The 15,433-nt window shown below is 45.5% G+C and overlaps 1 protein-coding gene across 1 annotated transcript; it reads left to right on the top strand.

Moving 5' to 3' along the window:
- Window positions 7,194-12,112, top strand: CD70 (CD70 molecule). Its single transcript, XM_005682534.3, has 3 exons — window positions 7,194-7,541; window positions 8,485-8,518; window positions 11,607-12,112. Exons 1-3 carry the CDS (start codon window positions 7,194-7,196, stop codon window positions 11,999-12,001), a joined length of 777 nt encoding a protein of 258 aa, XP_005682591.2. The 3' UTR covers window positions 12,002-12,112.

Here is a 15,433-nt window from a genome sequence, read left to right as displayed (position 1 = left end):
GGTGGCTCAGATTGTAAAGAATCTGCCTGCAATGTGGGAGACCTGGATTCAATCCCTGGGTTGGGAAAATCCCCTGGAGGAGAGCATGGCAATCCACTCTGGTATTCTTGCCTGGAGAATCTGCATGGACAGAGGAGCCTGACAGGCTACAGTCCATGGGGTCGCAAAGAGTCAGACACAACTGAGCAACTAAGCGCAGCACAAGACCTGGATAATGAATGAATCTTTGGGTTGCTTTTTTTTTTAATTGGAAGATAATTATTTTACAATATTGTGTTAGTTACTGCCACACATCAACATGAATCAGCCATAGGCATACATATGTCCCCTTCCTCTTGAACCAAGAAAGATGGTACTGATAAATCTATTTGCAAGGCAGCAGTGAAGACACAGACATAGAGAACAGACTTTTGGACACAGCAGGGGAGGGAGAGGGTGGGATAAATTGAGAGAGTAGCAGGGAAACATATACATTACCATATGTGAACTATGTCATTAGTGAGAATTTGCTGTGTGACACAGGGAGCTGCCCTAGTGCTCTGCGATAACCTGGGAGGGGGCGGATGGGGTGGGAGCACGGAGGGACTTTTTTACCATGACATCTGCCACACTGAATTCATGTGCGTACATCTGCATTTGCGACATGTGCTAGTGTGCTCACAGAATGAAATCCTTGAAGTGAAACTGATGGATATCAGGGGAGGTACATTCTGGGATCTTGACTGATTTGCCAAAACCTGTCCTTTCGAAAGGCTGGACCCATTTCAAATCCCAGCATGCATTATAGATGCTTCTCACCTACATGCTTGCAGCCCCATGAGTCTTCAAATTCATCCAAACGTTCTGATCATTTGCCAAATTATGATCAGTGCAAAAGAAAAGATGCATTCCACGTGCTTTTAATTTTTAATTATCTTATTTGGAACAGAGAGAGTGTCGTGTTTCACATTCTATTGTATTTCTTTTCATAATCTGATTATTCATAGGCGTTTCATTTCATAGAAAGTATTAGTCACTTCTTACTGCCTTAACTTCTAACTGATTTATGTCTTTTGTGTTTTTCGGCTGTTCAGGATTTTTGTTGATTCATGCTGGCTTTTCTGTGTTGCAGCCAGTGAGGGCTACTCTTCGTTACGCTGCATGGGCTTCTCATTGCGGTGGCTTCTCTGGGCTCTGGGCACGCTAGCTTCAGTAGTTGTGGCTCATGGGCTCCCGAGCACTGGCTCAGTAGTTGTGACACACGGGCTTAGTTGTTTCAAGGCATGTGGGATCTTCCCAGCCTGGGGATGGAACCCATGTCTCCTGCATGGGCAGGTGGGTTCTTTACCACTGAGCCACCTAAGTGATTTATATCTTAAGGAGAACAGTTTTGTCTACCTTTGGCCTTACAAACCATTGTTAATTTCTCTATCTTGCTGTTTGCGTGTATGTATGTTTTTAACTTGAAAGGTATTTTTAATGGAGGCATTATTAATTTACATGTGAAACTTAAGAACATTTCTCTTTTATATCTTCTTAGTTTTTTTTTTTTTTCTAATAGACTTCACTGCACCCAGGTGAATTTTTGTGAATGTGTCATAGTTTCAGTACTTTCATAAGTAAAAGTGGGGCCCAGCCACTTGCAGCTCAAAAGCCAATAAAGATTCAGGTTTGTTGGAAAGAAAAGTTTATTTTGGATGCTGGCAATGGTGTGGGGAGAGGCAGGGGAGAGGGTGGACTCCTGTCTAAAAGCCAACTGCCCCCTACGCTGCTGCTGCTGCTACTGCTGCTGCTGCTGCTGCTAAGTCACTTCAGTCGTGTCCAACTCTGTGCGACCTCATAGACGGAAGCCCACCAGGCTCCCCCATCCCTGGGATTCTCCAGGCAAGAACACTGGAGTGGGTTGCCATTTCCTTCTCTAATGCATGAAAGTGAAAAGTGAAAAGTGAAAGTGAAGTCTCTCAGTGATGTCAGACTCCTAGCGACCCTATGGACTGCAGCCCATCAGGCTCCTCCATCCATGGGATTTTCCAGGCAAGGGTACTGGAGTGGGGTGCCATTGCCTTCTCTGCCCTACCCTGCTAACCTGGCCAAAATCACTGGGCAAGAGCTTTTATACATGGAGGGAGGGGGCTACCTGCAGAAACAGCTTCAATAGTCATCTTGAAATTGGTCATTGGTGGTTTGCCCAACATCTCCTTGACTGCTTTAAGTACAGTTAAGCTTCAGTTCCAGAGTTAGTTTGTTCCCATTTCCTTGAGACCAGTTCCTGGAATTGTAGCAGCTTCTGTCAGGGCTCCAGTCTGCTCATCATGTAGTTAACTTCTTCCACCTGGTGGGAGTTTCAGTATCTACAAGACAGCTCACAGTTTATGGTTCAGATTATTATCTATAGCCCTCGAGGAGGACCTAAAGGGCCTTCACCATGCTTAATGACTAAACTATTATTATTTAGTCTTGTTGAACTGTTTCCTTTGTTTCTACATTTTCTCACTTGTCTGATTAAACTTACTCTTTGGCTAAAGTTTTTCTACAAATGCAGGCAGAGATTGTGGGGTGGAAGGATCATAGCGCCCTGCTCCATTTCATTTCCACGGCTTTTTCTCTTTTTTTTTTTTAAACACTTAAATCTGTGATCCAGCTGGGACTTCACCTGGGGTTTAGACATCTTTTAACCTTGGCTATGAAAGAGAGAGGATTTGCATTTTATTGCCAGGAGCAGCTGACCTCATCTCTCTGTGTTGATCAGACACCTGAACTTTGTGAATTGTTGGCTTGGGCCCTTTTGCCACCTTTCTAATCAGCATTTCCTGGAGGGGAAATAGCAAAGTTAAAAGTTAGCCTTTATTGAGCCCTTGCTGTGTGCTTACACCATGCTAAGGGCCTTGCATATATCTCTCTTTAAAACATCATCACAGCCAATTTTATTTTATTTTTTTAATTTTTATATTCATACAATTTTAAAGATTACTTTCCATTGGCAACTGCAATATTTGCAATTGCAAAATATTTTTAAGTTTTTTTTTAAGATTTATTTATTTATTTGGCTATAGTAGGCCTTTGTTTTTATGCAATGGCTTTCTGTAGTTGAGGTGAGTGGGGTTACTCTATAGTTGAGATACGTGGGCTCCTCAAGGTGGTGACTTCTTTCATTCTGTAGCACAGACTCTGGGCACATGGGCTTCAGTATTTGCAGCAGTGGGCTCCGTAGTTGGGGCGCACAGGCTTAGTTCTCCTTGGCATAAGGGATCCTCCCAGACCAGGGACAGAACCGGTGTCTCTGGCATTGTAAGGGCAATTGTTACCACTGGACCACCAGGGAAGCCCCTTACGGTGTATCTTTTATTTTTTAAGATGTATTGGTTTATTTTTGGCTGTGATGGGTCTTCGTTGCTGCGCGAGGGCTTTCTCTAGTTGCAGCAAGCAGGGACTGCTCTCTACTTGCAGCACATAAGCTTCCCATTGCAGTGGCTTCTCTTGTGGAGCAAGGGCTCTACAGCTGGAGGGCTTCAGCATCTGCGGCTCCGGAGCTCGAGCGTGCAGGCTCAGTACTTGAGGCGCATGGGCTTAGTTGCTCTGCAGTGTGTGGCATCTTCCTGGATAACGGATTGAACCTGTGTACCCTGCACTGACAGGCAGACTCTTTACCACTGAGCCACCAGGGAAGCCCCTGTTTGTTTTTTAATAGTGTTTTTTTTTTTTTTTTTTAAATTTTGGCTGTGCTGGGTCTTCGGTGTGGCACTTGGACTTTCCCCAGCTGTGTCATGCTGGGGGCTTCTCTTGCTGCTGAGCTTGGGCTCCGGAGTGTGTTCAGGCTCAGGAGCCGCAGTGCATCTGTTTAGTTATCCCACGGCATGTGGCATCTTAGCTCCCCGACCAGGGATCAAACCCATGTCCCCTGCATTGGAAGGCGGATTCTTAATCACTGGACCACCAGGGAAGTCCCCAGTTATTAAAAAATATTGTCTATATTCCCCGTGGTGTACAATACATCTCTCAGCCCATCTTACACCTGATAGTTTGAACCTTCCCCTCCCCCACCCCTATATTGCCCACCCGCCCACACACACTGGTAACTACTAGTTTGTTCTATCCTATCTGTGAGTCTGCTTCTTGTACCTTATTGTCACTAGCTTGTCATATTTCACACCCATTTTGTAGATGGAAACATTGAACTTAAACTGATGAGGGCGTGAGTTTCCCAAAGACTAATATGGGACAGCCCGGAGACTGGAATCCAGGTGTGCTGAGGAACTCCAGATTCTACGTGCTTAACTGCACTCTGCAGAAATTATTTTTGACTATGAATGGCTTTCAGCTTGATGGAGGTGGGGCAAGGACTCCAGATGGGCTGCAAAATACCATCAAAGTCTGCAGTGACAGGATGTGGATGAGAAGATCCGGGAGATAGCCGGTGGCACTAGACTTGAACTCAGCAAGGAGGTACAGGGGAGGGACTTCCCTGGGGGTTCAGTGGTTAAGACTTCATCTTCCAATGCAAAGGGTGCAGGTTGGATCCCTGGCTAGGGAGCTAAGATTCCGTATGCCTCACAGCCAAAAAAACAAACAATATTGTATCAAATTCAGTAAAGACTTTAAAAATGGTCCATCAGGACTTCCCTGGTGGTCCAGCGGTTAAGAATCTACCTGCCAAAGCAGGGGACACAAGTTTGATCCCTGGTCCAGGAAAATTCCACATGCCCCAGGGTAACAAAGCCGGTGCCCCAAAACTACTGAACCCACATACCACAACTACTGAAGCACACTCACCCTACAGTCTATGCTCCGCAACAAGAGAAGCCACTGCAATGAGAAGCTCACGCACCACAATGAGAAAGTAGCCCCACAACTAGAGAAAGCCTGTGTGCAGCAATGAAGACCCAGTACAGCCAAAAAATAGATTAAAAAATTTTTTAGGTTTTTTTATGGAAGCTTCCCTAGCTGCCCAGTGGTTAAGACTTCACGCTCCCAATGCAGGGGGGCCAGGTTCAATCCCCGGTCAGGGAACTAGATCCCACATGCCACATTTGCATGTTGCCGCAGTCAAATAGATAAATAAAAAACTCGGCAAGACTGGCTTTAAAAAAATAGGATTTTTTTTCAATCTAAACATTTTTTTCTAAAAATAAATGGTCCACATCAAAAAACATCTTAAAAAAAAAAAAAGAACAAAGCAATGGTTTCATCTAGTATGAAAGAAGGCTGGGGACAGTTCCAAGGATCAAGCCCCCAGGCCAAGGAGAGCTTAAGGTCCCTTTGAGGGTGCTGCTGGCTGAACCCCCAAGTCTTGGAAAACCAGGGGTTTCAAAAAGGAAATTCCTTTTGCAGTTGGGGGGTCTCAGTGAGCATACAATCCCTGGACCCCAGGAATTCTGGACACTTTTGACTCCCCTCTTTCTTCCACCTGCCCCCCGCCAATACCAGCAAATGCTGCTGGCTTCAGCTGAAATCTATTTTGCATCCACCTTCTACCCCCACTCCCCCGTCCCTACAACCTCATCCACCCTGTCCCAGGCCAGGCTACTATAACTTCTCACTCTGGGATGAAATTTTCAAGTCTCAGTGTCTACAAGCTAAGCCTCTAAGACCACAGTCAGTACACTTGGTATGTACAGTCTGTGACAGATTTTGTACTACTAGTGGGGGTGAGTGACTTGATTCACTGATATTAACTAGTATTGTCACAATCCTATAAGCCTAGGTGGGCTTCCTTTGTCTTGTAGCTACAGGATTGTTACTGGTTTCCTGAGGCTGCCATATCCAAGGACCACCAACCAGTGGCTTGAAACAACAGAATTGTACTCTTTCACAGTTCTGGAGGTTGGAAATCTGAAAATCAAGGCATCTGATTCTTTCAAAGGCTTTAGGGGAGAATCTTTCCTGGCCTGTTCGTGCCTTCTGGGGTTTGCAGGCAATCCTTGGGTTTCTTTGGTGTGCATTGCATCACTCTAATGTTGGCCTCCAACTTTCGTCTGTGTCTCTGTGTGTTCTCACCTTTTCTTTACAACGTATGGAATACAAGAGCCCCCTCACCCTTATCTCTGCAAAGATCTTCTTGCCAAACGAGGTCACGTGCTGAAGTTCTGGGTGGACATATTCAAGCCACTACAGTCACCAAGAACAGATGCCCTCTGGGGCTCCCCTGGTGGTCCAGTGGTTAAGAATCTGCCTTGCAATGCAGAGAACAGAGGTTCGACCCCCATTCAGGAACTAAGATCCCACATGCCACAGAGGAAGTAAACAGTGAGCCCCAATTACTGAAGCCTGTGCGCCCTAGACCCTGTGCCATGCAACAGAAGACCACACACCACAGCTAGAGAAAGCCCATGTGTAGCGGCAAAGACCCAGCGCAGCCAAAACAAAATTAAATAAAAAAGAAAAAGAAAGCAAAGGCCACAGAGCAACAGAACAGAAAGGCACTGTGGCATGCTGACAAAATCTAGCCCCTCCTCTCTTCTCCTCTCTTCCTATTGGGCAGGTTGGTCATGTGGCCTCCATTAGGGGTGGTCCCACCACGGCTGCCAGAGAGGCTGGGAAGATGGAGAGGAGCACACAGATATTGGGGGACCCCTCTTTGATGGCACTAGCGATACAGAACCTGCCTGCAATGCAGGAGACATAAGAGACTACGGTTTGATCCCTGGGCTGGGAAGATCCTCTGGGGGAGGAAATGGCAGCCCACTCCAGTGTTCTTGCCTGGAGAATCCCATGTACAGAGAAGCCTGGTGGGCTGTAGTCCATGGGGTCCCAAAGGGTCAGACACGACTTAGCCCCTGAGCATCTTCCTCCCTGAGTGTTGTGGCTGTATCCCAGAACTCGGCAGAGTATCTGGTCCGTAGTGGGTGTTCAGTGAAGGTTTGTTGAATAAACAAATGAGTGCCAGGAAGGTGGGGAAGGTGGTGTTAGTTGCTAAGTCGAGTCCGACTCTTTTACAACCCTGTGGACTATAGCTCCCCCAGCCTTCTCTGTCCAGGGGATTCTCCAGGCAAGAACACTAGAGTGGATAGCCATTCCCTTACTCAGGGGATAGAACTCATTTCTTCTGGACCCAGGGATTGAACTCAGATCTCCTGCATTGCAAGCAGATTCTTTACCATCTGAGCCACCACAGAAGCCTGGGGAGGGTGAGGAGCCATAAAAATAAAATTGAGGAGCACCCTGGTCCATTTACTCTGCAGACTCGGGACCTCAGCAGCTGGAGGGGACTTCCCTCCATGGTAGAACGAGCCTGGTCCCTCCCTTTGACGGACATCCCCAGGGAGGAGCATGGTTGGTCCCTGGCAGGTTCAGACAGGCCGAGAGAGCCCTGCGGCTGTGAGAAAGCTGAAGCTTCCTTCCCCCTTCCTGCCTGCCCTCTGCGCACCCTCCCTGCTACCACACAGCTGATGAAGTGCTCGTGGAAGACCGTGATGGCCACAGAGGAGGCTGCAAGCTGCCAGGTGACCCGCCGGCCCTGGGCATCCATCCTGAGGGTGACTATCCCGGTGCTTCTTAGCATAGGCACATGCTACCTCATCTGCACCCTGTGCTTCAGGCAGCAGCAGCAGCTGGATTCAACCAGGGTGAGTCTAAAAGGGAGGATGAGAGAGGGGGGGAGACAGGCGCATGCTACCTGGGGACCTCCGGGTGGGGACTGGACCCTGGGGTGGGGGCCGAGGGGCAGCAAGTGGGGAAAAAGCAGAGGGGTGTTGAGCAAGAGAACAGACTAACAGACATGATCTAGAAAAGAAAAAAAAAAAAAAAAGTCAGAATGAGATGGATATAAATCTGCCAGGGGGACTTCCCTGGTGGTCCAGGGGTTAAGACTGCATGCTTCCAATGCCGGTCATGTAGGTTCGACCCCTGGTTAGGGAGTTAAGGTCCCACAGGCCCCCCCTCCCAGAGTGGTAGCAACAGCAAGAAAATCCGCCAGGAAGAAAGATGCGGTAGAAAGGAACAGAGAGAGAGACCAGAGCAGGGGGTAATGAGCGAGGCAAGCCTGCCCGCCAGGGGTCTTCAGCTCAGGATAGTCAACTCTGCCCAGGAGGTAAACCCCGGGTGGAGATCCCAGGCTGGAGGGAGCATCTGAGAAAGACACATTTCATATGGGCCTGGAAAATGACTCGTCTTTGGGGTTCCCCCAGCAGGCTGACTCAGAGGCTGCTGGGGGCTTCACGGAGTTGGGGAAGGGCAGTTCTGGGACCTCCAAGGACAGGGGGAGCCCTGGACACCCACCACAGGTGCTGACTTTGAGGGTTACATTAGGTTTTGGAGGCAAGAGAGGCAGATGTGCGAGGAGACCTGGGTTACATCCTGGAAACTAAGTTCTTCTGAAGGTCTTCTCTTTGTGCTCAGGGCTGGTTCAAATCTACTTCCTCTTTGTGAGCTCTTCACAAAGGCTCCAAGTCAGCCCCATGGAATGAGGGGTGGATAGAAGGATGCATTGAGAAACAAGTGCTCTTGACTCGAGGGATCACTCCAGACCCCTGTCGCTTAGGTGCTTAGCTCTGTTTTCTTTTCTTCCAGTGGGACTTAGCAGAGCTCCAGCTGAATCACACAGGTAACCGGGATATGCATGTGTGTCAGAGAAAGAGAAAGGAAGGCGGGTGGGGGAGAGAGAGAGAACGAGAAAATGAGAAAGGATGAGAATAAGAAAAAAAGACAGGGCGATACAGCAGTCTGTTTCTGGGTGCCTGCTTCCTTTCTGGGCATTTTATTTTCTCCCATGGGAGAGCTCAAACCGACTCAACCAAGCTAATAGCTACAACTAACACGCCTCCGTTCATGTCACAAATGTTAATTCGGCAGCCACCATGAGGCAGGCTCCGTTCTGGGTGCCCATATTGCCAACATAACAGAAACCCCTGCCCTCTCGGGGCTTCCCTGCTACCAAAGGGATCAGAAAATAAATAAATGAACAAGTAAAATACATACCATGCCAAGTGGAGTGAAACATGCACCTGGTACTTTTTGGGGAATATTAAGCATGGGAGGAGGATCGGGCATGTCAGGGTTGGGCGTGCCCTTGAAATGTGGTCACCAGGGAGGGTGTCCCAGTGAAGAGGGCTTTAGAGCAAGGACATGAAGGAATGTGAGGGAGGGTGCCTTTTGGCAGTCCCCTCCCAGCCTCTCTCTAACCCTCTTCCTCTTTGGGTCTCTCCCACACGCATCCCCAGGGGTTTGGGTGTGTGTTCATTCCATTTTGTAACAAATGGAAACCCTATTCATCTTCTTTCTCTGGGGGCTTTCTGATCGGGCTGCTACGACAGAACAGAAAGCCTCACATACACAAGATACCTCTCTCTCATGGTGCCAGGGGCTGTGAAATCCAAGGTCAAAGCCCCAGCAGGTCTGGCTGTCTGATGAATGCCCTCTTCCTGGTTTATAAACAACCAGTCATCTTTTTGCTGTATCTTTATATGGCGGAAAGGGGAGGAAGGTAAAGAGAACTCTCTGGGCTCTTTGTCTCCCTCTTGCTCTCTCTCCCCATCTTTCTAAATTGAGACAGAGTTGACATATAACATTGTATCTACTTCAGGCATACAACATAGGTCAATATTTGTATATATTACAAACTGATCACCACAATGTCTTGTTAACACCCATCACCACACACAGTTACAATTCTTTTTTCTTGTCATGAAACTTGTAAGACCTACGCTCTTCAGTTCAGTTCAGTTCAGTTCAGTCGCTCAGTCGTGTCCGACTCTTTGTAACCCCATGAACCGCAGCACACCAGGCCTCCCTGTCCATCACCAACTCCCAGAGTCCACCCAAACCCATGTCCATTGTGTCGGTGATGCCATCCAACCATCTCATCCTCTGTCATCCCCTTCTCCTCCTGCCCTCAATCTTTCCCAGCATGAGCCGCTTCCAAATATACAACACAGTATACTTAACTCTGGTTAGTACGCTCTATATTACATCACCAGGACTTAGTTTGTAACTTTTTCATAAGTTTGTGCCTCCGACCGCCTTCACCTATTTCATCCACCTACTCCCCACCTCTGGCAACCACTGATCTGTTCTTTGTATCTGTAGCCATATAAAGGAAGATTTAGATTGTACATATAAAGGAAGTCAGACAGTATTTGTCTTTCTCTGTCTGACTTATTTCACTTTAGCATAATGACCTCTAGGTTCACCCATGTTGTCACAAGTGGCAGAATTTCTTTCTTTTTATGGCTAAATTAGATGGAGAGATGGGCTTCCCTAGTGGCTCAGCTGGTAAAGAATCCACCTGAAATTCTGGAGACTTGGGTTCAATCCCTGGGTTGGGACGATCCCCTGGAGAAGGGTAAGGCTACCTACTTCAGTATTCTGGCCTGGAGAATTCCATGGGCTGTATAGTCCATAGGGTCACCAAGAGTCGGACTGAGCAACTTTCACTTTCACTTTAGATAGATATAGATGTGTGTTTATAATATCACATGTATAGTACATAGTAATATATATATCACATCTATATCCATTTTAGGCATATGTGTAATATATATATATATACACACACATAAGATACATACATGCTGTGCTGTGCTTAGTTGCTCAGCTGTGTCTGACTCTTTGTGACCCCATGGACTGTAGCCCCCGAGTCTCCTCTGCCCATGGAATTCTCTTGGCAAGAATACTGGAGTGGGTAGCCAGTTCCTTTCTCCAGCGGGTCTTCCCAACCCAGGGATTGAACCCAAGTCTCCCTCATTGATGGATTCTTTACCTTCTGAGCTACCAGGGAAGCCCAAGAATACTGGAGTGGGTAGCCTATCCCTTTTCCAGGGGATCTTCCCAACCCAGGAATTGAACCGGGATCTCCTGCATTGCAGGCGGATTCTTTACCAGCTGAGCTACCAGGGAAGCCCCACAATACATGCATATGTGTATGTATACACATAGGTATGGGGCTTCCCAGGTGGCTCAGAGGGTAAAGAACCTGCCTGCAGTGCAGGAGAAGCAGAAGGCTCAGGTTGAAGTCTCAATCCCTAGACTGAGAAGATCCCCTGGAAAGGGCATGGCTACCGTCGCAGTGTTCTTGCCTGGAGAATCTCATGGACAGAGGAGCCTGGTGGGCTCCAGTCCATGGGGTCGCAAAGAGTCAGGCAGGATGGACGCAGCTGAGCACACATGGGTATGCTGTGCATATGCACACACGTAGGGATGAATACGGGCTTCTCTGGTGGTCGGGCAGTAAAGAATCTGCCTGAAATGAAGGAAACCACTGCCTGTCAATGCAGGAGACACGGGTTCAGTCCCTGGGTCAGGATGATACCCTGGAGAAGGAAGTGGGAACCTACTCCAGTATTCTTGCCTGGGAAATCCCATGGACAGAGGAGCCTGCCTGGCTACAGTCTGTGGGGTTGCAAAGAGTCGGACACGACTTAGCGACTAAGCCACCACCACCCTGCCTGGATATATGTGTATGTGTATGTGTGTATGTATATACTACAGCTTCTCCGTCCATTCATCCATCAGTGGATACGGGGTCTCTTTTACAAGGTCTCCACCTTCCTACTCTAAACACTTCTGAACAGCCCACCTTCTAACACCATCCCCTTGGAGGTTAGGCTTCAACATTCTAGTTGGGGGCATTCCCTCTACAGCACTCAGTTTCCCTATATCTCCATCCTTCCATCCCTCCCTCACAACCTTCCCAGGGTCGCGGCAGGACCCCAGGCTACGCTGGCAGGGGAGCCCCGCCCTGGGACGCTCCTTCCTGCATGGGCCAGAGCTGGACGACAACGGGCAGCTGCGGATCCAACGTGATGGCATTTATAGGCTGCACATCCAGGTGACATTAGCCAACTGCTCCTCCTCCACCTGGACCGCCGAGCCCCAGAGAGCCACGCTGACGGTGGCCATCTGCTCCCCTGCCGCCCACAGCATCAGCCTGCTACGCCTCAGCTTCCACCGCGGAGCCTGCTGGGTCGCCTCCCAGCGCCTCACCTTCCTGGCTCTCGGGGACATTCTCTGCACCAACCTTACTCTGCCTCTGCTGCCTTCCAGAAACGCTGATGAGACTTTTTTTGGGATTCAGTGGGTGCACCCTTGACCCTGGCACTTCCTAGCCCAGGTTTTTAAATAAACTTTTTTTTTTCTTTTTCTTTCTTTTCTTGCTCTCTTTTTCTTTCTCTTTATCTTTCCTTTTCTCTCTTTTTCTTTATCTTTGTTTCTTTCCTTGCTTTTTCTTTCTTTTTTCTTTTGCTTTTTTTCTCTATTTTTCCTTTTCTTTCTCTTTCTTTTTTTTTTTTAGCCCCCACTTTCTAGCATATGAGATCTTAGTTCCCCAACCAAATATGGAATTCATACCCCTTGCATTTGAAGGGCAGAGTTTTAACCCCTAGACTGTCTTGAGAGTTGTTAAAGCATAGGAATATAATTGATATTTCTATGTTGATTTGGGGGTTTGGGGGCTTTCTTTATTAATATTAAAATATTTTTCTAAAAGCTCTTCCTTTCCAAGTATGATACTTTTTTTTTCTCTTCTCATACAACATGTGGGTCACTTCACATTTGTATCTTCAGGATAGATTTCTAGAAGTGGAATGGCTGGGTCCAGGAGGGTGTGTTTATAATTTTGATATTTATTAACAAATTGGCCTCCATAGGTGTTGAATCAATCTAGACTTTTAGTCTACTGTGTGTGAGCGTGGCTGCTCGATGGGATATGAAAGAAAGCTTTTTCTTTGTCTTATTTCTAGTAAAAGGGAAGCCTGACTGCCCTCCATACTTCAGTGTCACTTAAGTCATTTATATTTTCTTTTCTATAAAAGCATGTGTAGACACTCTTTTTTAAAAATTGAGGTGAAATTCACATAACATAAAATTAGCCCTCTTAAAGTGTACATTCACATAACTATATTCAATATCTTGTGATAAAACAAAATGGAGAAGAATATGACTCTCCAAACACCACAAGTTGTCATTTCTCTAGCCTGTGGTGAGGACATGAGAAGAACTTAAGGAGGAAAAGAGTTCGTGGTGACTCATAAGTTGCGAATGGGAGAGAGACTGAGAATAGAATCTCAGTGCAGAGATGGTGCAGAAATGAGCATAAACAGGGGGTAGCTACTTTGAAAAGGTAGTTGTATGTATTCTTAGGTACTTTTGTGATAAAAGAAGATGACAATAAGTCTAACATTATCCTGATACCAAAGCCAAAGACACTAGAGGAGAAGAAAGTTATAGACCAATATACCTGACAAGCATAGACACCAAAATCCTCAGCGAAATGTTAACAAACCAAACTCAACAGTACATTGGAAGGGTCATACACGTGATCCAGTGGGATTTATTCTAGGGAAGCAAGGATGGTTCCATGTGTGCAAATAATCAATGTAATACACCACATTAACAGAATGAAAGATTAAAAACCATCTCAGTCGATGCAGGAAAACCATTTCCCAAAACTCAACATTCATTCATGATAAAACACTCAACAGATCAGTAGAGGGAACTTACCTCAAGATAATAAAGGCCATGTATGAGAAGTCCACAGCTTACATCATATTCAATGGTGAAAAACTGAAAGCTTTTCCTGTAAGATCAGAAACAAGACAACGATGCCCACACGCTCACCACTTTTATTCAACAAAGTACTGAAGGTCCTAGCCAGAGTAATTAGGCAGAAAAAGAAGTAAAAGACATCCAAATGAGGAAGGAAGAAGAAAAATTGCCTCTCTTTGTAGATGATATAATTTTATATATAGAAAACCCTAAATACTCCACCAAAAAATGTTAAAACTAGCAAACAAATTTAGTAAAGTTGCAGAGTACAAAATCAATATACAAAAATCAGTTTTGTCTCTATGCATTACCAGTGAACTATTAGAAAGAGAAATTAAGGGAACAATCCCATTTATAATTGCATAGAAAATTTAATCAAGGAGATGAAAGGTAAATTTACTGAAAACTATAAGACATTGATGAAATTAAAGAGGACACAAATAAATGGAAAGATATTCCATGATCATGGATTGGAAGAATTATTATGTTCAAAAAGTCTATATTACTCAAAGCAAACTATAGGTTCAATGCAACCCCTATCAAAATTTCAAAGGCACTTTTCACAGAAAAAGCAGTCCTCAAATTGCATGGAGCCACAAAAGACCCCAAAGAGCCAAAGCAATCTTAAGAAAGAAGAACAAAGTTGCAAGCACCACAGTTCTTCATTTCAAACTATATCACGAAGTTATAGTAATCAAAACAGCATAGTACTGGCATAAAAATAGACACACAGATCACTGGAACAGAAGAGAGAGACCAGAAATAAGTATATGCATATTTGATAAATTAATTTATGAAAAATGAGCCAAGAATATACCATGGGTAAAGCCAGCCGCTTCAATAAATAGTACTGGGAAAACCAGACAACCACATGGAGAAGAATGAAACTGAATCCTTACCTTACACCATACATAAAAATAAACTCAAAAAGGATTAAAGATATCAACATAGTGGTAAATTCCTTAATACTGGTCTTGGAAATGATTTTTTTGGGTTTGACACCAAACGAAAATGCAACAAAAGCAAAAATAAACACGTTGGACAATATCAAATTAAAATACTTCTGCACAGCAAAGGAAACCACCAACCAAAGGAAAAGACAACCTAGGGAATGGGAGAAAATATTTGTAAGCCATATATCTGATAATGGATTGATACACAAACGTATAATGAACTCATACAACTCAATAGCCAAAAAAAAAAAAAAATCCAACTTTTAAAAATGAGCAGATGGCCTGAATAGACTTTTTTTACAAAAAAAGACTCACAAATGGCCAACAAGTATATGCAAAGGTGCTCAACATCACTAACCATCAGGAAAACACAAATCGAAACCATGATGATCACACCTATCAGATGGCTATTATTAAAAAGACAACAAATGACAAGTGTCGGCAATGAAGTAGGTAAGTAGAACCCTAGTACACTGTTGGCGGGGAGGTAAGTTGGTGCAATTACTATGGAAAGCAGTATGGAGACTCCTCAAAAAGTTAAAAATAGAACTACCATATGACCCAGCATTTCCTCTCCTGGGTATTTATCTGAAAATTTAAAAACACTAATGAGAAAAGATATATGCACCCCTGTGTTCATTGCAGCACTATTCATAATAGCCAAGATACAGAAACAACCTAAATGCCCAACAGTAGAAGAATGGATAAAGAAGTTGAGATAGATAGATAGATGATGGAATATCGTTGTTTAGTTTATCTAAGTCATGTCTAACTTTTTTGTGTGACCCATGGACTGTAGCCCTCCAGTCTCCTCTGCCCATGCGATCTTCCAAGCAAGAATACTGAAGTAGGTTGCTGTTTCCTTCTCCAGGGGATCTTCCTGACCCTGGGATCGAACCCACGTCTCCTACATTGGCAGTTGGGTTCCTTACCACTGTGCCACCAGGGAAGCCCACAGTGGAATATTACTCAGCCATTAAAAAAGAATGAACTCTTGCCATTTGAGTCAGCTTGGATAGACCTAG

This window comes from Capra hircus, chromosome 7 (genome assembly GCF_001704415.2).
Source record: "Capra hircus breed San Clemente chromosome 7, ASM170441v1, whole genome shotgun sequence".
NCBI lineage: Eukaryota > Metazoa > Chordata > Mammalia > Artiodactyla > Bovidae > Capra > Capra hircus.
Note: the sequence above shows the minus strand (reverse complement) of the source record. Positions and strands in the feature narration are given on the sequence as shown.

What these genes read in the sequence shown, in the direction of transcription:
- CD70 (XM_005682534.3), top strand. Translation starts at nt 7,194, where the DNA reads ATGGTAGAACGAGCCTGGTCCCTCCCTTTGACGGACATCCCCAGGGAG. An exon ending in AGCAGCTGGATTCAACCAGG is followed by an intron (nt 7,542 to 8,484) that starts GTGAGTCTAAAA and finishes CTTTTCTTCCAG; the next exon opens with TGGGACTTAGCAGAGCTCCA. An exon ending in GCTCCAGCTGAATCACACAG is followed by an intron (nt 8,519 to 11,606) that starts GTAACCGGGATA and finishes CAACCTTCCCAG; the next exon opens with GGTCGCGGCAGGACCCCAGG.